The following is a 27,453-nucleotide window of genomic DNA, read 5'->3' on the forward strand; positions in this document are numbered from 1 at the left end:
TGTATCTGTGTCTATATATCTGTATCTATTATCTACATGATAGAACATAACTCAGCCATCAAAAAGAATGAAATCTTACCATTTGTAATGACCTGGATGGAGCTAGAATTAGAATGTATTATGCTAAGTGAAATAAGTCAATCAGAGAAAAATACCATATGATTTCACTGATAAGTGGAATTTAAGAGACAAAACAGATGGCTATATGAGAAGGGGGAAAAAAAGAGGAGAGGGGGAAAAAAACCACAAGAGATTCTTAACGATGAAGAATGGAGGGTTGATGGAGGGAGGTAGGTCGGGGATGGGCTAGATGGGTGATGGGCATTAAGGAGGGCACTTGTGATAAGCACTGGGTGTTGTATATGATGAATCACTGAATTCTACTCCTGAAACCACAACTGCACTGTATATTATCTAACTCAAATTTAAATAAAAACAAATAAATAAGTGTTCCCTAGGATAGACACTCAGAAATTGAATTGATGGTATTATGTAAGGTGTGCCCAGTTCACAATTTTATTACTTTAGTAAACACTCTCTTTCACTTACTTCTTAACTGACTCATTGAATGTGTCCCCCCTATTTCTCATTTCACCAGATGAGTTGTATGCTTATCAAAAAGTCCTTTGTTTATGCTATTTTTGGCAGTATGAATACATAATTTAAATACTGCAGACTGATGTAATATCATAAAAACGTAGTATCTATGGCTAAGCTGAATACAGTAGAAGTAGAAAAACCAGAAGTTGTAGCTGATGAATCACAGGTGTAGTTTATGTGTGATAGAGGACATGGAAATATGTTAAAAGGTACATAAAAAAAAAGGCTTGCCCCTCTACAAAATATCAGCAAATGAGTCAGAATTTAGAATAAATATTTACAAGGGTGCATGGGTGGCTCAGCTGGTTAAGCCTCCAACTCTTAATTTTGGCTCGGGTCATGATCTTGTGGTTCATGAGATCAAGTCCCACGCTGGGCTCTGCGCTGACAATGCAGAGCCTGCTTGGGATTTTCCCCCTTGGGATTCCCACTGTCTTTCTCTCTCTTTCTGTGTCTCAAATAAAAATAAACATTAAAAAAGAATAAATGTTGACGGAGTTTTTTTTTAACTTTATTTTTTTTAATGTTAATTAATTATTTTGAGAGACAGAGAGTGAGAGAGAGAGAACCCCAAGCAGGCTCTGTTCTGTCTGCACAGAGCCCAATGCAGGGCTCAATCTCACAAAACATGAGATCATGACCTGAGCCAGAATCAAAAGTAGGACGCTTTCCAGACTGGGTCACCCTGGTGCCACATACATAATTTTTTTAAACCGTTCTCTGCTTTAATCAACTTTTTTGATTAACCCATCAACTTTTGATCCTTATGTTGTAAAATTAAAGAGTTTTTACTATACTGCCAAATTATCCTCCAAAATGATGGTTCCCTTGGATTTTCTAATATAGGTAATATACTGTCTACTCTTATTCTCGATACTAACTCTAACAACTCTGGGAACAATCTCCTTTTGCTAGGTGTTTATAAATCTCTTCCTCAAGGTGCAATGCTTTTTGCCACATTTTCTGTATCATTCTCTAACACAGACACTCTGAAACAAGGGAAATCATGATTTTATACTGCAGTTAAAATTTTTCAGTATTAATTTCCCTGACATATAAAACACTGAGGGGACATCTTGTTGTAGATTTAATACTTATTTTAGTCTTCAAAAACAGAAACCATAAGCAGATAAGTAAGAGACTGTACCCTTTTCACACTTGTCTTCTGAAGTATTGGTCAAAAGTGGTGCTGTGAGAACATGCATACAATGGTTGTAGAAGAAATTTAGAAATTCACTTTTTTCAGTTTTCTGAAATATACAGAATTAAAAAAATACTTTATTATCTTTTAATTAATAAAATGTCTCTAAGAATTAGTGCAGGTCATACACAAATAACAGATACTTTAAGATACCCCAAAAGCAGCAAAAAACTAGTTTTATGTTCAACTTGATATTTTGCAGTACTAAAAAATCAAATCTATTTCGTATTACTTATTAAATTAAAATGAAAGCCAAGAAAATGATGATAAAAAGTTTATCTGAGGAAAATTATTCAGAAGAATTTTTTCTTCAAATACGCTTGTGATCTGCAATGCAATGAAGAATATCTATCAAGCAATGTGGGAGGAGCAACTTAACTACTTAAACTTTGAAATTCCAGATTTCATAGCATATCCAAATATGAAAAAACACCAAATTGATTTATCAAGCCATCTGAAACAGGGCAGAATTTAGACCTATTTTTTTAAATTAAATTTATTATTTGGAAAATAATGCTTTTGATTTTGGCCAGTATTTTTTACACAAATGGTCTCATAAATAAGTCATGATTTAAATACAACATACGTATTCTCTAAATATGAGGGAACTTTATAAAGAAAAAACATCCCAACATTTTGAGACAACTATTAGTATTTTGGAATATTTCTGTAAGTCTTTTTTTAATGACTTCTCTCTTACTACGCGGTTGAGACCATTCAGTACATATTAATTTTTAATATGATTAAATAACACATAACATAAAACATCATTTTCGCCAATTTTACTGTTTACAGTTCAGCAGTGCTACATATATACACACTGTTGTATGCTAACTTTGAAGAACTTACGAGAGGCCAAGGGCCATAAATAGAAAGGCTAAAGTTTTACTAAGGTTTTAGCAGATTACAATCTTGTATTTTGCCAAAAATAAACTGCTACAGGACCGTCACTGCTACTTGAATGCCAAGTGTACAAATACTTGTTTTTCAAAATTGTACAAATTTTAAAATATTTTATATTTACATATAATTTATATGTTTATACATAATTTATTATACATAAAATCATTTAAAACTGACTAGACTAAAACATTTTTATCTCAGAATAATTTCTTACATTAGTTGTAGCCAGCATGTTCTCTGGATCAATTAGAGTACGAAGAAGTCCCATTAACTGAACAGCACCTCCTAGCTCAGGATCAGTATCACAGATCATTTGTTCAATTACTACATTAATGAGAAGGATATCCTGAAAGAAAACATATTTCCATTAGACCTGGTTTGGAGATAAGACAAATATACCAACTGAAAGAATAAAATTAGAATTATACAGAAAAAAACAAAGAATAAACAAACTTTTTAAAGCTTTTACATTCCTAATATTTTGCAAAACATATTTAAACTTTTAGGCACCTAATATCTTTCAACATTCTATAAACACATGAGTGAAAAAACCTAGTAAAAAAAGCAGAGCACACTACAGCTTATGATAACCTCAGTATAGGGGAAGTGGGAAACAAAACAATTTACCAGTGATTCTTGTTCACTGGAAATTCTAACAGATGCTCATTTTAGGTTTCAGCCTCAGTTATGAGTTTAGAAGTTGAGTGAGTAAGACCACATATCTTGTGACCCTAAAACACAGACTGTCTCAACTTTTTTTTTTTAATTCTTTAACGTTCATTTTTATTTTTGAGGCAGAGAGAGCATCAGTGGGGGAGGGGCAGAGAAAGGGAGACACAATTAGAAGCAAGCTCCAGGCTCTGAGCTGTCAGCACAGAGCCCAATGCAGAGCTTGAAGCCATTAACTGTGAGATCATGACCTGAGCTGAAGTCAGACGCTTAACTGACTGAGCCACCCAGGTGCCCTGATTGTCTCAGCTTCTAACGAGAAAATCCTTTCTGGCAAAAAAAGGGGAAAACTCAGTACAACTCTCCACAGGAAGCAAGTGGGTGTGCACTGTGTTACATAATAATCTAAAGCTACACAGATTTGTTGTTACATTAGTTGCATGCTTTGGCATCTAGATTATGAAACTACAAAGCAGCCTGCAGATACAAAATCTGCTTCTGGCATATATTTTTAAGAAATCTTGGGAATTAAAATACAATACAAAGCGACTGTTCATGTCAAAGAAAAAAGTTTTCACATCAACTCAGTGGATCTGAGAATATATTTATAACTGGGGGAAGAAAGGTAGTAACTAAAGGAGATGAACTAGGGAACTGCGTGGAATGAAGATGAACTTAAACTGGGAGAATTCTGTAAAGTAATAAAAAGAAATCTTCAGTATAAAGCACTTTTTGTTATTATTTTGTTTTGCTAGCCCCTCTCAAACTTAATATATTGTGATTTCCAAAAATATTTCCCTGTAAAGTTCCTTAAAATTCCTTAAATTCAGCGAAGAACCAACAAAACCATGTCACAGCAACTGAACTGCTCAAAATTAGAACCCTACCCCTACCATGTTTCAAAATTTGAACACCAATAAATCAACTGTCATGGCATTAGGAACAGAATAAAATCTCTTCAGAGAGTTATTATGAAATAAAATTCACAGACCTACATTAATAAATTCAGATCCAAGCCTCATTTCAATTAGAAGGAAAGATTACACATTAATCTGCTGCTCTTACTCTGATATGATCGGCAAAGCATAACTCATGTAAAATATCAAGATACTACAAAAAGGTGTCAGCTAATAAACTTTCTTCAGAACAATGCTATGGTATTTACTTACTTTAAATCTGTCAATATGTACAAATTGGATTCTACCAGTTAATTAGGGCCTCAGATAATTTGCTCAATTATATACAATCTTCTTTCATAAATTCATTCATTTAAAACTTGACACACACAAAAATCATAAATGATGAATTTAAGTTACATCTAAATGAAACCACAGTGGCAAGAAAGACTTCTTATGGTATAGCTCATACACTGAAATGTCATTTTAAAATAGTCTTCAAACTTTCTGCTCTTCTCTCTTACATGCAATGCTTCCATCAATATCAATGCCAAACTCTGAGTCGCATAATTTAGTGACTTGTGGAGATGAAAAAAGCCAATTTATATATTTCATAGAGAAACAGATGGCTATAGAGAACTATAGCCCTTTTAGGAGATAAGAAAAGAACTGCTTTTCTCAAAGGCCTGTAAGACCTCCCTGCTAGAGACAGGTATATGCACCACTGAATGCTATCTTCAGAATGTTTTAAGATACTGAAACTTCACCTAGGAAGGGCACAGAGGTCAGTAGATAAATTGCAATCTCTAGGTTTAAAGATTATGCTTGGTGTAAGATCTTCAGAATCCATAAGAAGCAAATAGTTTGGAAGCCTACTAAATAGTTGAGGAAGCTTAACTGTCAAGAAAGCTTTAAAATAAAGAACAGTCCATGACTGTTCAATCTCTTAAGACCACCACTGGGCCAGAGAATTCATACCAACAGAAAGTAAGCTATGAAGATTATACAGATGCTTGGAAGAAAGGCATCCTCTACTGCCCATCCCAGATGTAGCCACAGCTGATCATGTCCTGAGAGAAGAAAGGCTTTGGAAGAAAACAGGCAAGGGAGATTTTTCAGAGACAGCTGGTTTGGTTAAGAAGTCTGAGCTATTGCTATTCTTATTCAACAAATAACTGATGGACCAATGCATCACAGTTGTGAATGAACGACTGCTGTATGTATGTTCTCCCTTTTCCAAACAAAAGCAGTTTAGTTTTGATGTTGGGGGCGATAAATTATCTTTTTGCTTATAGGTCATTGAAACACTAGGAGCCTTATCTGGACCTGAAGGACTATGTAATACCCAAATACTCTGGATGTGGCACTGGATACAAAAGTGAATGGAAACTTGATTTGTCTCCCTTGAGGGAAGGGTGGATGAGGAAAGAAAAATGTATATAAATGTTAGGTAGGTATAGAGGTAGACTGCAGTTGATACTAGGAGATGCCAACTTAGTCTCTACTCTTTGTTTTGTTAGCAGAGCCCAAATTTTGTTCAGAGAGGCAATGTACTTAGCTAAATAAAACACTATTTCCCAGCATCCTTCATTGTTAAGGATAATTCACTTTTGGCCAAAGAAATCCAAGTAGAATTGCTAAGTGGAACCTCCAGGAAAGTGCTTTAAAATGAAACACAAAAGCTATCTAGCCTTCTCCATTACTCTGCCCTCTGCTTTCATATTCTTCTTGCCTGGAGGTGCAATAGTAATCTTACAACCTCAAAGTAACAGACATTAAAACCAGAAAATGAGAATGACCGGCTCAGAAGATGAAAGTGATTGGGCATAACGAGATGGGGATCTAAGGGCATCTTGGAGTTGCTTCTCAACTTATTGTGACATTAACAAAATAAAACCTTTATTAAGTAAAACTATTTTAAGTTGGGTTTTCTTTTTTTGTATGATGAAAACACAACATTTAACATAATATCTACTCTCTTGACAAAATTTTAAGTATATAATATTCTTAATTATAGGTACTATGCTGTGCAGTAGGTCTCTGGAACTTACTCATCCTGTATAAATTCTATACCCTTTGATTAATACCTTCCACATCCACTGGCAAGCACCATTTATAGTCTCTGATTCAAGTTTATTTTTTATTCCTCATACAAGGTGTATCATGTATTTTTCCTTCTGTGTCTGGCTTATTTCACTTGGCAAAGTGTTCACTGGGGTTCATCCAAGTTGTCAAAAATGGCAGGATTTCTTGTTTTTGTTAAAACTGAATAATGTTCAACTGTACATGTATAACAAGTTTTCTTTATCCATTCATCTGCAGATGGACACTTAGGTTGCTTACATATCTTGATTATTGTGAATAGTGCTGCACTGAACATGGGAGTGCAGGTATCTCTTCAAGATCTTTTGGATTTATATACAGAAGCAAGATTGCTCGATCATATAGTAGTCTACTTTAATTTTTAGAGGAACTTCCATACTGTTTTCTGATGGCAGCACCAATATATCCTCATCATCAGTATACAAGAGGGTCCTTTCTCCAGAACCTTGTGAAGACTTTTTATCTTTTTATTTTTTGGTAACAGCCATTCTAAAAGATGTATGTGTACTTTGGAGAAATACCTATTCAGCTCTTTTGCCTGTTTTCAAACTGGGTTGATTTTTTCCCTACTGAATTGCTGGAATTCCTTACATATTCTGAATATTAACATCTCACCAGCAATTGCAAACAAATTCTACACTTTTACTCCCAATCCACATACTATGAAATTGACATCAGAATCTATTTTTCCATATTGTGTAGCTATTAAAAATAGATATAAACTATAAACTATAAATACAGTTATTCTTAATATTTTGTCTTTTACCTTTTATACTAGGGTTAAAACTGATTTATATAACACCAATAGAGTATTACTTATTCTGTATTTATCTGCATATTTACCTTCACCAGTGATATTTACACTTTCATATGCTTTCTTGTAGTTGTTTAGTGTTCTTTCTTTCATTTCAACTCCTTTTAGGGGCATCTGGGTGGCTCAATCAGTTAACCATTCAACTCTTGATTTCGGCTCAGGTCACGATCTCACAGTTTGTGAGATCAAGCCCCATGTCAAGCTCTGACCTGATAGCACGGACCCCCCATGGGATTCTCTTCTCTCTCCATCTCTCCCCGCCCCCCACTGGTTGTGTGCATGTGCACTCTCTCTCTCAAATAAACAAAAACTGGGGGAAAAAAAAAGAACTCTCTGTAGCATGTCTTGTAAGGCAGGTCTAGTAATGCCAGGTAAAGTATTCTCAGCAGTTTTTTCTTTCAGCACTTTGAATATATCACCTTAATTTCTCCTGACTTCCATGGTTTTTGCTGAGAAATTTGCTGAGACTTAGGGAGTTTCCTCGTATGTGATTAGAGGTGTTTTTTTGTCTTGCTGCTCCATCACTTTTGACAGTTCTATAGTAACGTGCCTTCGTGAAGACTTCTTTGGGTTGAATCTATTTGAGGACATATAAACTTCATGCACCTGGATGACCGTATCTCTCCCCTGACTCGATGGTATTAGCCATTATTTCTTTAAATATGCTTTCTGCCTTTCTTTTCTCCTTTGAGGTTCCCGTAATGTGTATACTGTTTTTCTCTATAGTGTCCCACAATTGATACAAGTTTCCTCCACTATTTTTCATTCTTTTTTCTTTTGGTTCTCTGACTGGATAATTTAAAATGGCTTATCTTTGAGTTGTATGATTTTTGTTATCTGCTTGAGTTGGCTGCTGAAGCTGTTTATTACTTTTTTTCAGTTTAGTCAATGTATTATTCTTCAGCTGTACAATTTCTTTTGCTTTTTTTATAGTTTCTGTCTTTGCTAAACTCTCATTTTGTTCATGTACTGTCTTCCTGATTTCATTTAGTTTTCTGTGTACTCTTACAGCTCACTGAGCTTCTTTATGACAATTATTTTGAATTATTTGTCAGGCAGTTCACAGTTTTCGATTATTCATAACTTTTTTTGTTTCTTTGGTGGTATCAAGTTTCCCTAATCGCTGTAATCTTGCACTAATGTCTGCCCATCTAAAGAAGTAGTTATTTCTTTCAGTCTTTGCAGACTGGCTTTGGCAGGCAAAGTTCTTCACTAGTCAGCCTAGCCAGAGATTTTGGCTGGGTCAGCTGATGGAGTTCATTACTCGGGTAATGGACCAGTTACTGACATCTGTGTGGTAATGTTGAGAGCCCCTGCTCCTTTTCTTTGTTCTTAGCTATTGTGGGGTGATTCTTCAGTAATCTGGGTAGGACATGAAAGAAATGACCTTCATGGGTAATGTTCTGAAAGGCTGGGGATGTCAGACTCTCACTCACTTTGCTCTCCCTTTCCCCAGAGAGGCCCAGAGGATCTCTTCTGGTGCTGTGCTATGTTGAGAAGTGACAATGGTAAAGTGAAACAGTTCTTACTCTTTCCAATGCATCTTTTCTAATTTCCGTGCTCCACTAAAATGCTACAACCTTTAACTTGGACTCTGGAAGTCTCATGGAGGCATTCTTATCTGTTAATGGTTGTTAAACTGGTTTCTGTTGTGGGGATGAGACCTGGAACTTCCTATTCTGTCATCTTGCTGATGCCATTCCTGGTTTTTCTGATATATGAAGCCAAAGCCATTTTTAAGTAATACATTAATTCCTTATCCTCCTCTTCTGTCACAGGTCTCAACATTTCCATCATCACCGAAACTAGAGAGTACTCTTTAAAATGATTATTACAGTTTCATTGTTAAAGAAAAGGAAAAAAACAATCACACTTAGACAAAAAAAAACCAAAAGATGCAGGGGAGAAAATGGCAAAATATGGGAATTTCTTACAATCAAGAATACTAATTGCCACATACAATGAAAAGTCTTAAAACAAGTTGGCTTCTGAATCCTTGTCAGATGTGTTTATTTTTTAATGCTACCATGTGTCACTTTAATGAAACAAAAATAATTTATTAAAGAAAACACAGAAGAGACATGAATCCACAAACTTTCCAATTCTGTGATAAGGGCCAGACTCTTGCACTAAAATTTGCTCTGAAAATAAAAACAAAACCAGACTTCTGCTTTTGGTCAAGATGGAGTGATAGGAATTAAATTTTTGTCTTTTACCTGGAACAACAACAAAAAGCTGGACAAAATATATGAAGCTACAAGTGGTAATACATCAGCCAGTGAAAGACACTGAGACAGGGGAAAAAAAGCCTTATGATACAGGTTAGGTTCTATTATTATTATTTTATTATATTACCGGATTCTGCCAAACTAAGTAAAAATCAATTTCTATAATATTAGAATTAACCACAGATTTAGAGATTCTGTCTCACAGAGCAGTATAGAACAGCTAGACAGTCTTATTCCAGAGGTATACCCATCTCTGTAAACAATTAAGATTAGTCTACTGCAGTGCATGACTGTATCCACTCAAAAGTAACAGTATCTTTCAGAAACAATGAACAAATAGCTCCTAGGCAAAAGAATGAATGGCTGAACATTCATCAATTAACTAAAAGTATTACCAACATTGTAAGTTGTCTGTAAGGCATGTTTCATTTCTTAATACAATAGAGCAAGCCCTGGTGAACAGAAGGAATAGCTGAATCAAAGGACCCAGTCTCTCTAACTGGGGTATAGCCAATAAGTAGCTATCTAAGTGACCTTATTAACTCTCCCTTATTAACTTTCCCACCAAGGCCCATTATTTCTCCAAAGGCAGAACAAAGGGAACAGAAAATCACTGTAAGCTGGATGACTCTTTCAAAATTCAAGCCAGCTAGAGTTGAATTGTCTAGTTTCTGTTTGCTAGAGTTCTTTACTGGCATTAAAATACTGTGAGTACAAATCCATTTTTCCTAAACCTGCTTCTCCAACAATGGCATTTATTAGGCTAGGAAAAAACAAAAAACAAAAAACTCATGCTCAAACAAGTGCAGCAAAATAATGAATATGTAAAACAAAACAAAACAAAAACAAAAAAAACTACTGGAGAATTCCTTCTTCAAAATCTAAATGATGACCTGATGCACAAATAAACCATTATATAGTAACTCCAGTGAATATGTATCAATCTTGGAGCACCAAAATCTATTCAAGAGAACACCGTCTTAAATTTATAGATACACATTTTTTTAAATCTGCTCCCCCTTAAACTTATAGTTTTAATTAAGAGGGCCCAGTGACTCCCTCCCCATTAAAACCTGCTTATTCCTATGGTCTTTTTTTCTTTTCTTTTTTATTTTTACTTCTTTTTACACTGCCATAGAAGCTTCTGCATTTGTAACCTTCAATTCAGAGTCAGCCTTTAAATGCCACCATCACTGACCTACAATATTCTAAGAAAGGGGTGTAAGTCAGGGGTTGGCAAATTACAAAACTACTTTGCTCGTTGCCTACTTTGTAAATAAATTTTCACAGTAAAACATTTACTAGAATACAGCTATACTATTCGTTTTCAAACCATCTACAGACAGTTCATACTACAACGGCAAGGCTGAGTCTGCAACAGAGCCCATAAGGCCCACCAAGTCATATTTATGTTTTGGCCTTTTAAGAAAATTTTGCTATCCTTCACCTAAAGCGCAACATTTAAGTGAATTTAACCAAGGTTTCAGGGAGATTTTTTCAAGGTTTTAATAATTTCTAAATCAAAGTTTTAGAGAAATGATATCCTCATTGGTTTCATTACCACACTTCAACCTCACACTATTCTTAGAAGCACATACTGGTTTTTAAAGTATGATATTGAAATACATTTTATAATCCACGGTATTAGACAGTCACTATCAGCCAAGTAGCAACCATGACAAAGTCAAATAAATATTTTCCACTAGCACTCTCTGGTAAGATAAAAAAATATTAGCATCCATGTATCTTAGATTCCATGAATATAGTAAACAAGAAAAAAAGAATGACAGGAGTAGGAACATTATTCTGAAGTAGAATAAAAATAACTGATGGATATTGTGGAAACATTTTTTTTTAATGTGAATGTAAGAATTATTAGAAAAAAATGCATGTGAAATTTGTTCTGCAACTTGAAGGCCTGCAAGTATTAGAGAAATAATACTTCTTTTAATCCATTCTGACATGTTAGAAGAATGCAAAAATAGCTCTTCATTAAAAAAAAAAATTTGAACAGTTAATTCTAAGACATTAGCTTATGTATTTTTAACTTTATTAAGGCAAATTATATCTCCCAGAATTATTTTAAAGTAAATTCCTTATATATAATTATTTCAGTATAAATCTTTACAAGATAAGGACTCTTAAGAAGAAAAAAAAACTCAATGCTATTATCATACCTAAAAAAATTAACAATATGAATATACTCCTAAGTGAGAAATACAATGCAAATACCTGCCAAAATAAGTGGTTGAATAATAGCTGGATTACTTACCCAGTCATATCCTAAAATAAGTTTTACTAAATGTTTCGGAGGGCATTAACATAAAAATATGTGAAATCTGTGGCAGGATAAAAAGACAGCAATTATCACTAAATCTATCCTTCTAGCTTAGAAATAATGACTATGGTAAAAAATGTTAATTTTCCTGTGTCTCAACACATATTTTAATATGTAATCCAAGTTCTAAAACCAAATCTGCTCCATAATACTGGAAAGAAAAGTTTGAATGCTGTGCATTTATTTTAAAAGGCCATCAAAATATCAGCTGCCCACCAAATACACAGTTTAAGTCTTCTCTTTTTAAAGGTTACCAGGAACCCAATGTAGAATTGTAGAATCCTCAATTTTGAAGGAAAAAAAAAAAAGAGAGAAATCTATCCTCTTTTGTGGGCTAACTAAACTATTTGGAGGCAACACATTTTTAAACTGTTAAACTGCTAGATCTCAGAAAATTTGGAGAAATGAAAGACCTTGAAGATTAGGATTCTATCAACATGAAAAACTGAGAAAGGGACTTTTCATAGTTAAAAATCAGTAAGTGCTTCTCTAAGTCTCATCCATCAATTAAATGTAAACAAGGAAGTATTTCTAAAGAAAACAAAAACTTTCAGAGTAAAGAATCCTAAAAATTAGTTTATTATTCTCTTCGTCTGAAGAGATTTTATGATGGATGTCCTTAATCAATGCATATCACTGAGGATGCAGCAATTAAGAGTGTTAATTTCAGAGTTACTTTCTCTAAAGCTGGCACTAAGATACACATACCAACAGTGAGATTATAAACTAATAAACTAGGTATCTGACTTTCTTTAAAGTCAGATTTAACACCTTTTGGGTTTAATAAAAAAAAACCTTAAAATATACTTAAAGATTTTTTCCTCTTTCTTCTACTGCCTAAAACTGTAGCATTAGCTCAAACTGATTCTAAAATAAAATGACTTTAAAAAGAAATACCCTGGAAATATCTAACAAAGAATGTAAAAATCTAAGGAGAAATTAAAAGATTAAACACAAAACAGCAACTGTATTTTAATTCAAAAGTAACTCATGCAATGAGAAATCATACAATGGGAATCAAAATCTTCTTTAAGAAGGAAGATAATTATATTCATTTTCTTCTTAATACTAAAACATATTTGATATGAGAAAGACTACTTTAAATTATAGTTCTATGTTCATTTCGTTCTTAAACAGTTTAAAGGGAAAGTTTAAGTATTTCCATAGTGGGAAAACACATTGGTCTCATTATTAAACATTCATTCACATGGAAAAAAAAAAGACACATTTAAACAAGGGAAAACAATTTGCTAGTTTTACCAGGTAAGTGTCTGAGCTAAAGGTTTGAAATTATACCTCATTAGCACTTGAACTTTTTTAAATAATTCGATTCTGTTGTAATATATTTATCTCAATACGAGTTTGAATACAGTTTGTAAAATAAATCAAATGCCACATATTCTGGGCTTGCTAATGTCACAAATGATCAGAAATCTACTATTTTGCTTCACTGAAGATTAAGACTGTAGTTAAACCTTTTCTCTCAATAGTATGCCAACACTACTCTACAGGTAATTCACATATAATCACAGCATTATTACTTACATCATCACTCTGCTGGGCTTCTTGCATTACAAATTCTCGGACCATAGATGGACTAAACTCTACTAGATAAGAAAATATATCTGTAGCTGCTGATCTAACTTGCAAATCATCCATGCCCTAATAAAAGGAAAATTAGGTTACTTAGAGACTGTTAACAAAAACTGTGCTGTGTTCCTTTTCTTTCCCAAATCTATACACACCAACTTTTTGGAATTAGACATTGGACTGGATTCAAAATGTATAATCTCTCCATCCTATACTTCCTTTTATTTTACAAATATAAAAAACTTTTAAGCAGCTCAATGATTAGTTTGTGCCAGTTTTTACCACCATGAAGATAAATATTCAGGGAATTTAAATGTAAGAATCAACATGGGATTATAAAGAAATACTTTATAAATACTGTACAGACATTTTTTTTGATTTAAATATATGCAAAATGTGAATGATGTTACCTGGTTAAGACTCTATAACTTTCCAGAATCCATCTTTGGTCCTGGATTTATTTGCCAGTTACTCCTTAGTAACTGATTCTTTTATGACTCTCCTAATAGAGGATGCTTTTGAAAATACTGGGTACTTTCACTCTTTTTCCACAACTTAGTTTTCTAAGGTACTGACCCATAACATGAAGGATACATGACTCGTAAGTTACAAAATCTTCCAAGTGATTCTGAACATATTCCCTAACTCAGCAGTTCTCCAAGTGTTGTCCAGGGAATCCTGGTGAGGTGTCCAACACCCTTTTCAGGAACCACATGAAATTAAAAACTATTTTCATAATAAATAATCCTAGGGCATTATCAGCCCTTTTCACTCTCAGCATATCACAAGTATAGTGGGGTTTTCCAGAGGCTATAAGACATATGATATCACAACAAATTAAATGCAGAAGTTGCTATGAGAATCTCGCTGTCTTCTATTAAACCAAATGTTAAAGAGATTGCCAAAAAAAAAAAAAAAAAAAAAGAAATGCCACTCTTCCACTAAAATTTTTTGTTCTGAAAAATTATTTTTATAAGTTATATTATTTATGTTTATCATTTTAAAATGAAATAATAAATATTTTTAATTTTTCATACAATACCAATGGATAAAAATCATAAACAGATATATATGAGAACCACTGCCCTAACCCATATTGCAGAATGAGCTGCCTTGGTCCAGTCTGCCCTTACTCTACTCTCACTGGTCTAAAAAGGAAAGACATTTTAAAAATTTCTATAAAACATACTTAATATTGCTACAGAAGAGAACAGTCTTGAAAACACACGTGGGATTTTAATTCACTTGAAGCCATATTATATCCAAGTGCTTACATATTAATATTACAAATTCAAGTTAATAAAAATCTGAAGATGGAACACATTTGTAGTAATTCACTATCAAGTGAATCATAACCTAAACTATACAATTCAATATGCATTACTATAATAAATACTTTCACATATGTAATATAAAGGTATGAGAAATTCACAACTTCAAAAACATGAAAAGAAGTTGGATAATTACCATTACAATTTCAAGAGCAGGCAGAATCCCCAATTTTGCCAAAGTTTTGAAAAATGCATCCCTGTTTTGAGGTTGTAATGTCTGAGAAAATGCACAAAATTCCTTGAAAAAATTAACCTGCAATGTTAGAAAGTATAGTGAGAAGTTGACACACGTAACAGCAAACTTGGGCTCACTTTAATGTGATATACCATAGCATGATATGCCCTTCTGAAGGACCTTGCCTCTTCAGGGTATCTTGGCCCCTCAAAACCTGTAAAGAACATCTTAAAAACTAGCATCCCACTAAAACTAAACTTCGCATTATTTCCACAAAATGAACGATGAACTCTCCCAAGGCATACAGTGTACATGTTGTATGTGGAGTCTCAGAGTGAATATACATATAGTATTTTCAATTCATGATTCAGTTGTAAAAATGTCATGTAAGGTATGTGTTCTGAATTAGAGCATGTATTTTTGTAGAAACATGCTATATAAAATAAATGGTAGCTGGGTTCTCAGACAGCTCTCAAAAGTACAATTTCATTTATAAGAACTGGAAAGGACATTAAAAGATTCCCAAGTTTAAAGGCCTAATTTTATAAATGAGAAAACTGAGTAGGCTATTACCTACACCAAGATGACTTGGCTAATTTAAACCTGTAATCTCTCATTACTTTTTAAAACCCAAGTACCTGATTATAATGTTTAAAGAAAATGACAAACTGCTGGTAAGTAGCAATCATTATTCTCTTCCTCCTCGTATCTCATAAACTACATACATTCAAAAGAAAAAAACATTTCCAAGAACCAAATTACTTATCATTCATGTATTCAAGAAGTACTGTCCTTACCTTTTGTTTTTTGAAAAGAGCCGTACTATAATGTATCTACAACCATAAAAATGTATGAGTTTGTAGTTGTGTCCTAACATAAACCCCATATCTAATTTGGGGATTTTTAAGCACATGAATTCCCTCACTGGAGGAAAAAAACACACATCAAAATACTTTAGGAAACTGGCAAATATACAAAACAATAAGTTTGAGAAACTTTGAGAGTAATCATTTTATAGAATAAATGTGTACTTTTCATCTTAATTATAAAAAATTCTCTCTTAAATTCAATATTAAAAGTTGTATTAGCCAAGAGTAAGTGCACTTCAAAGGTTTGAATTTAGGGGCGCCTGGGTGGCTCAGTTGGTTTAAGTGTCCAACTTTGGCTCAGGTCATGATCTAATCGTTCACAAGTTGGAGCCCTGCATCAAGCTCTGTGTTGATAGCACAGTGCCTGCTTAGGATTCTTACTCTCTCCCTCTCTGCCCCTCCCCCACTTTCTCTCTCAAAATAAATAAACTTAAAAAAAAAATAAAGGTTTGAATTTCAAGAATAAATAACTTACCAATTCACGCCGTTTATCATCATCTGTAGCCTCATCCGTTAATTGTGCAAAAACTTCCGACAGAAACTTCTCATCTTCCTACACGAGAAGAAATAATTACTATGAAAGTCTAACAAAAGTATAAAGTTATACTCACTTACATGATTTACACAAATTATAATAAAAGTAGCTGAAAACCTAATAGTTTCATCATAAACCTTAAAATTCCAGGGCATATTCATGTTATAGTTTTCAACCCTGATTATACCATTTATTATTAGTTATACATACACTAATACCTCATTTAACCAGAAACCTCAGCTATGAAGAATCCTTTGGAGACCAAAAATAACCAGTTGTTCTAGGTAATGCATGAAAACTCACTTTTTTAGTTTAGTTTAGTTTTTTAAAATATTTATTTATCTTTGAGAGACTGAGCATGAACGGGGAAGGGATAGAGAAAGAGGGGGGATAGAACCCCATGTGGAGCTCAAACTCATTAACCATTAGATCATGATGTGAGGCAAAGTTGGATACTTAACCGACTGAGCCACCCAGGTGCCCCAAAACTCATGCATTTTAACTGAGAGACACTGTAGCTCCTTCTCAGGGTCTATTTATTTATTCTTAATTTAAATGTAATTCAAACACGTTTGAAGAGTTCATTGTCGGTCCACTGCAGATTAGAAAAATGAATTACAAATACGGCACAGGGACAACAGTAAAGGAGACAGAATTCTGGCAGCAGTAAGACTGGACTGCAAAACCTTTTAAAACACAAGAACTCATGATATATAATTTAGGGTTATTTGGGGTACAGGCTTATATTTTCTTGTGGTCCCCAAGGACACAGTGAAATGATAAAGCACTACAATAATTGCTTTTCACACTGATGACTCTGAGGTATTAAAAGGCAGATATATGTTAATTTCTCTAAGCACTGTTTACAAGGACAAACAAAAATACAGTATAGTACATACTGTACAATCTTATTTTTAATATAAATTTGTGTCTAAAGTCTAAAAGGGAGAAACATTAAAATGTTAATTGTGATTATCTTTTGGTGATAGATTATGAGCAATTTTTTTGCTTATCTTTATTTTCTAGTTTTCCACAATAAGAGTGGACTATTAAATTACTAAGGAAAAAAATGACATGAATATTGAAATCCACTTTGTGGAGATCCATCAAGATCTGATAAAAAATATTGTGCTTTTAAATTTCACTTATTTTTAAAATTCACTTTTATGAAATACAATTTGTATTAACTTTAATTAAAGTAGCATGTTCTTAGAATTTTTGACTTATTGGTTGACAAAAAATTCAAATTATAACATGTTAAGGATGTACCTTAAATACCCGCCTTTTTGCTTGGATTATCTGTGAAGCAGTTTCAATCTCTCAAATAAGTTAAAAAAAAATAAGATAAAGCATATACAAAAAAATGAATGAAGACTACTAGATACAATCACAGAAGATGTAACATACTCTCCCACTAACCATCCATCAGTGTTACTTAAAGAATACTGAGAGACAAACCCATTCATTAGTCTGACTCAGAATGGTATTTGTTTTGTTCTCTATTTTGCTGACTTCTAGACTTTATATACTATGGCCTGACTCATCTATTTCTGAGAGAATTCAACTGCATATGCAATCTTATACTTATCCCTCAAATCACTTTTTCTAAATACTTTTTATCTCAATATTTTAGGTTTTGGTGAATACACATTTACCTCCACTTAAACCTTTTATAATTTTTTTTTCTTCTTGCATCTTTCTCAGATTAAATCCTCCTTTCTTCTCTAAGGATCTTTAACTTTTTAAAGAATATTTTCATAAGAAAATAGTTCCATTTCTTTGATAAATACAATTTCCTACATGATTCATTATTTGTGTGCCAAAAGCTAGAACTGCATAATGTATTTTGGAGGCAATTTCAAGTATTACCGTCTGCTAGGAGAATGTTTTCTAATTCCTGGTATATATATTTTTTCTGATTTCTAATCTTATTCTTGTAATACTCTACAAAAGCACTCTGTTCAGTGCACTAGTAAAAAAGCAATTAACTGACAGCTTAAAGTGCTTCATAAATATAACTGTAATGTCTCCCCCTAAATACCTGGTTCTCCAATTAAACTAGTCTCTTTAGATCACTTCAGTTCTTCTTTTTCATAAAGGCCTTTGTTTAAAAAAAATTTTTTTTAAGTTTATTTTTAGAGAGCGAGCAAGCAGGATAGGGGCAGAAAGAGAGGGAGAGAGAGAATCCCAAGCAGGCTCTGCACTGTGTGGAGCCCAAAGCAGGGCTCAAACCCACGAACCATGAGATCATGATCTGAGCAGAAACCAAGAGTCTGAAGTTTAACCGAATGATCTACCCAGGCACCCTGAAAAGCCTTTGCAACTATTTTCAGTCAAATTGTGTGTGGCTGTCTTTTTGAATTACACAACAAAACCTTATGGGGAAAAAGGGGGCCTTTTTTAAAAAAGTGAATCAAACTTTTCTTTGAATTAAACAGGCACGTGCTCAAAACTCCCAAATCCCAGGGGCACCTGGCTGGCTCAGCTGGTAGAGTATGCAACTCTTAATCCTGGGGTCGTGAGTTTGAGCCCACACTGGGTGTAGAGTTTACTTTAAAAAACAAAAAACCCAAACCCAGAACCCATCCACCATTACTAGACTCATGTAAAGACAGAAAGTTGGAATTAGATCAGACTTTAAGAGATTACAGAGATTGCCTAGTCCAATTTTAAATTTCAAAAGACTGATGCCCAAAGAGTGGACATTATCTAAAGGGCTAGTGACAGAAATGGATTTAGAATCCAGGTCACGGGGGCGCCCAGATGGCTCAGTCGGTTAAGCGGCCGACTTAGGCTCAGGTCATGATCTCACAGCCTGTGAGTTTGAACCCGGTGTCGGGCTCTGTGCTGACAGCTCACAGCCTGGAGCCTGCTTCGGATTCTGTGTCCCCCGCTCTCTGCCCCTTGCCCACTAGTGCTGTTTCTCAAAAATAAATAAACATTTAAAAAAAATTATTAGAATCCAGGTCACCTGCACGATCTGGTTTTTGTTACTCTCACCATGTAAAATAGACTACAGGACAGAATTCTAACTAGTTCAAAGTAATGAAACAAACCAAAGTAAAACACACACACAAACTAGACTACGCCAAGTCTAGTAAGATAAAATGTAATATGTCAAATTCTTACATGAATCCAAAAACTTCTGAAACAAAATGAAGAACCGAATTATTGTAAATTTTTCCTTAAAGGCATGAAGAGATTTTACCATATCTCCTTAGTAAGTGGGATGAAAGTTTAGAAATTTCTTTTTTAGTAAGCTGAAATCCACAAAATATGTTAAACAAGAAATAAAACCACTGATTTTACTGGGTTTGTGTTCAGCTCAATTCTTATTTATGGAATAGTGGAGATAACATGTAATGTATTAAAATGTCAACATTTGAGATATCTATCCTCAATCATTTCTAGTGAAGGAAGTTAAAACTTCTTGTTTTGAAAAGGACTTTAATCTGTAGCTGTGTGAAAATAACCTCACTTTATTGGTTTTAGGGATTTAATTCATAAAAAACATTTTTAACTATAAATTTCAATTCTGGGCACACGGGATTTTGATATGCAATTAGCTAGAAAATTCAGGTTAACTAAACTCTTATGCCCTAATCAAGCTTTAGAGAATCTCAACATGTATTAAAGTACACACCAGGAGCCAGTGACCACAGTAAGTGCTTTCATGTAATTTCTCAGTTAATTACCCTAATTTAGGCTAGGAGTTATGTTATGTACCTTTGCACTAACTCATTTTGGTCCAGATAGATACAATCTTTACATTTGCACTTGCTTATGTAACTCATACAACAGTAGGCCAATACTCATTTAAGAAGCTATAGATACATATCTTAGTTAGCTAGAAGGGTATCTGGAAACATTTAATACTTAGCCAAAAATTTCTACATGGAAACCTCAGAGTTGGGCTTTAGGAAATGAGCCTTTAGAGGTCACTCACCATAATCATAATTCTTTTCTTTTCACATACTGTTGAGAACAGAAAACAGAATTCAGCATCACTGCTGAAATGAAGAGATAACTAAGTGCTAAACCTTAGATATGCAACAGGTAGTTCACAGTATCTACTTCATAAATGTATCTCACAGACCAGAAATGAGTAAGACTTTCTTTTCTTAAAGCTATGCTTGATTTACATAATTATAGCCTTTACAAATAGATCTGAGAAAATATATAAACTGACATAAAGAGTTCAAATACTTACAGATTAGTTTGCATAATTTTTAAGCATATAAAGCATTTATGATTTATTATTATGGATTTGGAACCCCTTCTGATGTCAAAGCAGTCATTTGAAAGCTTCTGCACTTAAGCTTCTGTCACTGGGTTCTTTTCTTTACATCAGCTATATTGACTGTAGGTCTATTTCCAAACTCCTGAGACTGTAACTATTTTTCTGTCAGCAAGTGAAATGGCACCCTGAATTGTATAGTACAAATGGTTTTAAAAAGCAGGTCTCATGTATAACAAATGGAACCCGATGCATAAGTCTATTTTCCCTTATACTTATTACTGTGGAATAAGGAAAACTGCTAGGTGAAAGCATGATCTAAAGAAGTAAACCCTATACAAAAAGTAAAGTAACAACAGAAAGATGAATGATGACTGTTAACATCATAAAACGGAATCTCACAACTAAGAGCTAAGTACTAAGTCAGAAACTCTCAACTGTTTGTCTCTGGATCTCTTAAACTCTTAAACCTTATGGAGTACCCCAGAGAGTTTTATTATGTGGATTATGTTTGGCAATACTGACAACAAAAACGGAGACATTTAAAAACATTTACTAATTTGTTTTAAAAATAAGATATAAGTTTATGTAAATATATTTATGAAAAATTTTATAAATTTAGAAAAAAGAGTGGCTCTGTTTTACATTTTTGCAAATGTCTGTAATGTTTGGCTTAATAGAAGAAAACTACATTCTCACATCTTCTTTGACATTCAATCTGTTGCAATACAATATTTTGAAGTACAAGAAGAAAATACAGCCTCACACTGACAAGAAGTTGGAAAAGGAAAAACCCCACAGAACTCTGAAAGGGCTTTAGGAGCCCCTAGAACACACTTGAGAACCACTACTACACTATGTATATAGAAGCTGCTCAAGAAACTTATTCAGTGATATGGACATAACAAAGAGAGTTATGTAGGAAACTGTGGGTATAGTATACTACCACAAGTAAAGGAAAATCTTCAAATTCCTCCTTATTACACTGTTAGCGTATAAAGGATTAACATACTAAACATGGTATAAACTATTTTACAACTCAAGGAGACAGATTAAAACCAACCTCACACAGCAAATAATCTAGTTATCATTTCCTGAAAATGTGCTGACTACACATTTGAATTATTTGGAAAACTTTAAGCACACACATTCATATGTACTATCCCTCCAATAATAACTAGATCTCACAAAATGGACTAAAAATAATCTTAGAAACAGCTGCTTTGGTTTGGGATGATAAAAAAGTTCTGGAAATGGACAATGGTGATGGTTGCATAACACTGAGAAGGTACTTAATGCTATGAATTGTATACATAAAAAAAGGTGAAAATGATGAATATTTTGTCATATATATTTTACAATTTTCTAAATGCATGCAAAAATGAAGTTAAAAAAGTTTACATGATAGGACACTTAAAAATTTAAAAGGTCACATTATGAAAGCATTCTTTCCTTTGGGGCACCTAGGTGGCTCAGTTGGTTAAGCATCCAACTCTTGATTTTGGCTCAGGTTGTGATCACATGGTTTGTGAGACTGAGCCCCACGACAGGCTCTGTGATGACAGTGCAGAGCCTGCTTGGGATATTCTCTCTCTCTGCCCCTCTCTCCACTAGTAAACGCACTCCCTCTCAAAATAAAAAATACTTAAAAAATGAGATAAAGCTCTATTTTCTATGCTCAATAGTACATTTAAAGTAAACAAAAGAAAACTTTCAAAAAGGAATGAACACCAGCTTTAACTATTAAGGAGAATACCTAAAATAATATAAGAACACTTTAGTTTACTTACCTGCAACATGCTGACTATCTCAACTTTGTTGAAGAAAATAAAAGATGTAAGAGTAGAAAGAAAATTCTCTTCAAAAACGGATGGTGTAGGCAAAATGATGTCCTGAATGTACTGTACCCTGTAAGTCTGATGTATTTTTTGCCTTAATTCAGAGTCTGTTATTGGTATAACTTCCTTAAACTTTGCAGTTTTGGTCAAGAATTCTCTATGCCTTTTTGGCTGAGCCAAAGCAGGGTCATATTCAAGGCATCCCACGACATCCATGATACACTCATCAGAAAACATTACTTCAAACAATGTTGCCTTATTTAGGAATAAGATTCCTCTAATAATTTCATACAAATGATGTAAGCCTTCAGTGTTTTCTAGATTCTCACAAGCTTGGAACAGCTGCAGTAGTTTTTTAATATAGCCTTCGTTTTCCAAGGCCAGAGCCAGCTTTTCCCTACGGATAGGTGAGGAGAGAACTGAGGTAACTAAGTCAGCAATCTCTTCAAGTTTATTGAGTTCACATGTGGGCAGGTCAATCAGATGACTGGTTTCAGGCATTTCTTCAAATCGTTCTTCTTCTGATTCATCAATGAGGTCCTGTGTGACTTCCACTGATGGATCCTTACCTTGAACCTAAAAACATCCAAGTACAGCTGGTTACCTTAAAATACAAAAGAATTCAAAATTTTGGAAATCAAATCACTGACCACTGGATTTAAGTAAAAAATACCTTGCAAACAAACATTATTAGCCACATAATCACTGTTAATTAAAAGTTAAGTCCACGGGTACGTGGGTGGCTCAATTGGTTAAGTGTCCAACTTCGGCCCAGGTCATGATCTCATGGGCCATAAGTTTGAGTCCGCATCGAGTTCTAGCAGACAGCTGAGCCTGGAGCCTGCTTCGGATTCTGGTCTCCCTCTCTGCCCCTTCCCTGCTTGCCCACTCTCTCTCTCTCTCTTTCAAAAATAAACATTATAAAAAAAAAAAAAAGAAAGAAAGTGAAGTCTAGAGGGGGAAAACACACCCAGTTTAGAGTCAATTATTGGAAGAGTCTCAATTTCACCTCTAAATTTCCCAACTTATAACTTGAGGTTAATTAACTCTGACCCCTGACAATATATTTATTTCAGCTAATATTACACTGATTTATTTGAGGTTATGTAATAACCATGTACAGTTTAATAACTTCCCTACATCTACTAATTTTGAATTCTGCTGAAGGTTAACTCTTCTGTGGGGCCCCCAAATTAGGGACGGCTCTTAATGCACCATCCCATTGGCCTGACAAAACACTATTAAGTTTAAACCAAACTAAAACCCAACTTCTTGGATATTCAAGAGTGAGAAGATTTCCTCAAATTACTTTTGAAATTCACTTTTGAAAAAATACTTGCTTTTGCTAAGAGCCTGAAATTGTTTTAAAAAACAAAGAATACTGGGGCACTTGAGTGGCTCAGTCGGTTAAGCGTCCTACTTCAGTTCAGGTCATGATCTCACAGCTTGTGGGTTCGAGCCCCGCAACCGGCTCTGTGCTGACAGCTCAGAGCCTGGAGACTGCTTTGGATTCTGTGTCTCCCTCTCTCTCTGCTCCTTCCCTGCTTGCACTCTGTCTCTCTCAAAATTAAACATAAAAAAAAATAATAAAGAATTTTTAAAAATTAAAAACAAAGATTTTTTTTAAAATTGGCATTTATTTAACATCTGTGATAAAAGCCTCCAAGTTCTAGTATCTAGAAAACACAATGAATAAACAACTGTTTTATGATTCAGGTTGATAGCTCAAGAAAAGCATGGCAAACTTGGGACAAGTTTCCTATAATGACACCTTAAAAAAAAATTTTTTTTTTAATGTTTTATTTTTGAGAGAGAGAGAGAGACAGAATGCAAGCAGGGGAGTGGCAAAGAGTGAGGGAAGAGGGAGGCAAAGAGTGAGGGAACTGCAAGATCATGACCTGAGCTGAAGTTAGATGCTCAACCTACTGAGACACCTAGGTGCCCCTATAATGATTTCTATAATGACTCTATTTAACATAAAAACTGTACTCTTCATAAATTTTTTCCTAATTCTTAACACAAGAGTGCAATTATCCTCTTTTCACCTCAAAACATCCAAATATCCTGAGATGAAAAAGCTCCACAAATTTCCAAGTCTACCAAAGCAACATATGAAAAAAGATCTAAGGACTTATTAGAGAAAGTAGATATACTGATGCATATAAGAGACTTTTTCTCCTATAGCATGAGCGTACTTCTTTTATTTCTGAGTTCTCAACAGAGGAGCTGGGCTTAGGGAGACTGACACGTAAATGTAGGAGAAAGTTTAAGTAACAAGGTCATAAGAGCAGTTCAGATAAAATGCCATGGAAATTCAGAGGAAGGGAAATTCCTTCCCACTCCTGGGAGTAAAGGGGGTGGTGAAGACAGAATATAAGAAGAAATCATAAAAGTAGTGGCATTTGGACCTTCAAAGATGGGTAAGATTCAGATGGGGATAAAGGTATACAAAGTACAAAGGGAATAGAGTCGGAGAGAGAGAAATGTGTGGTATGCATATGGCCAACAGCAAAACTGGGAATGCAGACTAAAGCCAGATTATGGAAAGTCAAGGGAAGTGAATGTGCAGTACTGTCCTTTAGAAAGTAAGGCATCAGTTGTATGGAATAAATTTGAGAATAAAGACAAATTAGGGTGTTATTCTGAAGTCTACATGAAGAACTGAATTTAGATAGTGATGTTGAGACAGATGAGGGACAGGTGTAAGAGAGAGGAAGAACCACAAATAACTCTATAGTTTTAAAACTGTCATTAAGAAGATTATGGCTCCTTTAACAAAAACTGGGAGCATGGAGAGGAATGGTTAATAAAAGGTCAGTTTTGTTAAGTTTGAGGTGTTTGAATACCCAGCTGGCAACTAAATCTGTGGGCCTACTACTCAGGAAAAATAGGACAGAAAACAGAAATCTGGTATTAGAGTAACTAAGGGTAACCATAGAAACAGAAGTAGAGCATGAGGTAGGGAGGGAAGAAGAAGAATCAGATGTTACAAGGAAAGAATAAGAAGAAATCAGAGGAAGGGTGGCTGGCTGGCTCAGTCAGTGGAGTGTGCAATTCTTGATCTCAGGGTCGGGAGTTTGAGCCCCAAGTTGGGTGTAGAGATTACTTAAAAATAAAATCGTAGGAACAACAACAAAACAAAAACAAAAACAAAAACAAAAAGAGGAAATAGGAGGATTCAACTTACACTGCAAATGAATAGTTTGCATATGTTTAAGAACAAAAGCAAAGCTACAGAAGCATTCACTATGTTATAGTATGTTTCTACATTATCTAGTATTATCCTTACAAGCTTCCTGGACTCTCTCCTAAATTTAACTCTCACTGACAGATTATATCAGACAGATCTGTCAATCCCACATACATCAAAGTATTTGTCTGGATATCAAGAGTGTTGCTCACTAAGCATTTCTGGTTTTCTCCTTTTTGTGGCACATGAGTTCTTTGCTTCCATGAAGTTGTATGTAGCTGTGTGATTTATTTTGGCCAAAGAAATGTGAGCGAAGTGTCATGTGTAACTTCTGGGAAGACCTTCTAAAAGCCATTGTTCTGATTTGCCACCTGTCATTCTCACATTGCAATTAGCTTGAAAGTATCAAAATCAATTCTCTATCAGCCTGGGTCTCTGAGTGGCTCTGATAAGCACAGCCCCCTCTTGTCCAACTCTAACCCTCATTCATCAAATAGCAGTAAGGAAAAACAAACTACTGTTGTGATAAGCCACTATTTTAGGATTTTGTTACTATAACATAATCTGGGGTTGCCTGGGTGGCTCAGCTGGTTGGGTGTCTGACTTTTGATTTTGGCTCAGGTCATGAGCTCACAGTTCGTGAGATCAAGCCCTACATCGGGCTCTGTGCTGAGCATGGAGCCTGCTTGAAATTCTCTCTTTCCCTCTCTCTCTGCTCTTCCTTTGCTCTTGCTCCTCATTCTGAGTAAATATTAAAACAAAAAACGAAAAAAAAAGGAAAGAAAAGCTTTAAAAGAAAAACAAAACCCACAATCTAACCTTAACATTCTTAAAGTCAGTCAACTACTATGCTGAGTGGGTGCATAAAAAATTTACACTATCAGTAGGTTTCTCAACAAAAATGTTTTTTTCCACACTCCTATCCTACATCCTTACATTTGCTGCTTTAATTTTTTCCCCTTTTTAAGTGTCAAACACTATTACTTTTCTATTACACTATTACTTTAAGTCTCAGAAGAGACTTTTCTCCTTTGAAAAAGAGATCACCAGTACTCAACATACTCCCAACATCCTTCTTCTCCATCTTACAACTTATCTTCACTCATTTCCATCATCTCTTTCAAAGAAAATGTCCCTATCCTACCATTTTCTGAGGTTAAAACTTCCATATGCACTTTTGATTTTATGTTTTCTGAAAGATATATATATACACACACACACACACATACAGAAATTATCTTTGCTCTTCTTATAATTTATTGCTCTCTGAGCCGTCAAACTTTTCAGAGAGGAGTTCTACTTTCTCATTATAAGGTGTTAAAAAAATAACTGTGTAATGTTTTTGTTGAAATTGTTTTTTCAAAGGTCAGCAATGACCTCTCAGAACTGAAGAGTAAAATATATAGTTCTGTGGAATACCATGCAGTAATGAGGAGCAATAAACTAGCTGTATATTCAGCAGCATGCATAGATTTAAAAAGTACAGTACAACTCAGTTGTTTAGCAAAAAATTAAACTTCTTGGACCAGGAGAGTGGCCAAATCTAACGCCCCTTCCAAAGGCGTTTGGCAGAAGTTTCCAAAGGCAGAAAAGCGTGAGTAAAAATCACTGGCAAATGGGTAGAAGAAATAGTAACTAAGGGCAAAGGAATGAATAAATGGGTAAAGCAACAAGAAGCATCCAATATTAATACTACTACCTCAAGAAAGGATCAGAGCAAGAGATGACATTCTCTTAGCTCAATTTTATCAGATGCCTGGAAGGGTAAAAACCATATGTTTGCCAAGATCACCTATTCTTGGGACTTGACCAAGTTGAATGGAGGCCTGTAATTAAACCTGATGAGCTACACCACTCTGGGAGACATTTTGTCATATAATATAATGATACACTGAAACAATTGTTAGTGACCAAATTAATGATTCTAGTAACGTGC

At 34.4% G+C, this 27,453-nt stretch overlaps 1 protein-coding gene across 5 annotated transcripts in view; it reads right to left on the reverse strand.

The window, feature by feature from the left end:
* PPP4R3B (protein phosphatase 4 regulatory subunit 3B) overlaps positions 1-27,453 on the reverse strand; it is a 63,435-nt gene that overhangs the window by 20,113 nt on the left and 15,869 nt on the right. For 2 of the 5 annotated variants that reach the window (XM_015074211.3, XM_015074210.3), the window contains exons 4-9: positions 22,280-22,903; positions 16,193-16,270; positions 14,810-14,926; positions 13,298-13,414; positions 2,919-3,050; positions 1,748-1,850 (exon numbers count right to left, since the gene is read on the reverse strand). In XM_015074211.3, the coding sequence (XP_014929697.1) occupies positions 1,748-1,850; positions 2,919-3,050; positions 13,298-13,414; positions 14,810-14,926; positions 16,193-16,270; positions 22,280-22,903 (1,171 nt within the window). Of the gene's footprint in view, positions 1-1,747; positions 1,851-2,918; positions 3,051-13,297; positions 13,415-14,809; positions 14,927-16,192; positions 16,271-22,279; positions 22,932-27,453 lie in introns of all 5 variants that reach the window. The other 3 variants (XM_053200619.1, XM_027072420.2, XM_027072421.2) reach the window with 3 other exon arrangements.

The sequence above is a fragment of the Acinonyx jubatus genome, chromosome A3 (genome assembly GCF_027475565.1).
Source record: "Acinonyx jubatus isolate Ajub_Pintada_27869175 chromosome A3, VMU_Ajub_asm_v1.0, whole genome shotgun sequence".
Classification (NCBI taxonomy): Eukaryota; Metazoa; Chordata; class Mammalia; order Carnivora; family Felidae; genus Acinonyx; species Acinonyx jubatus.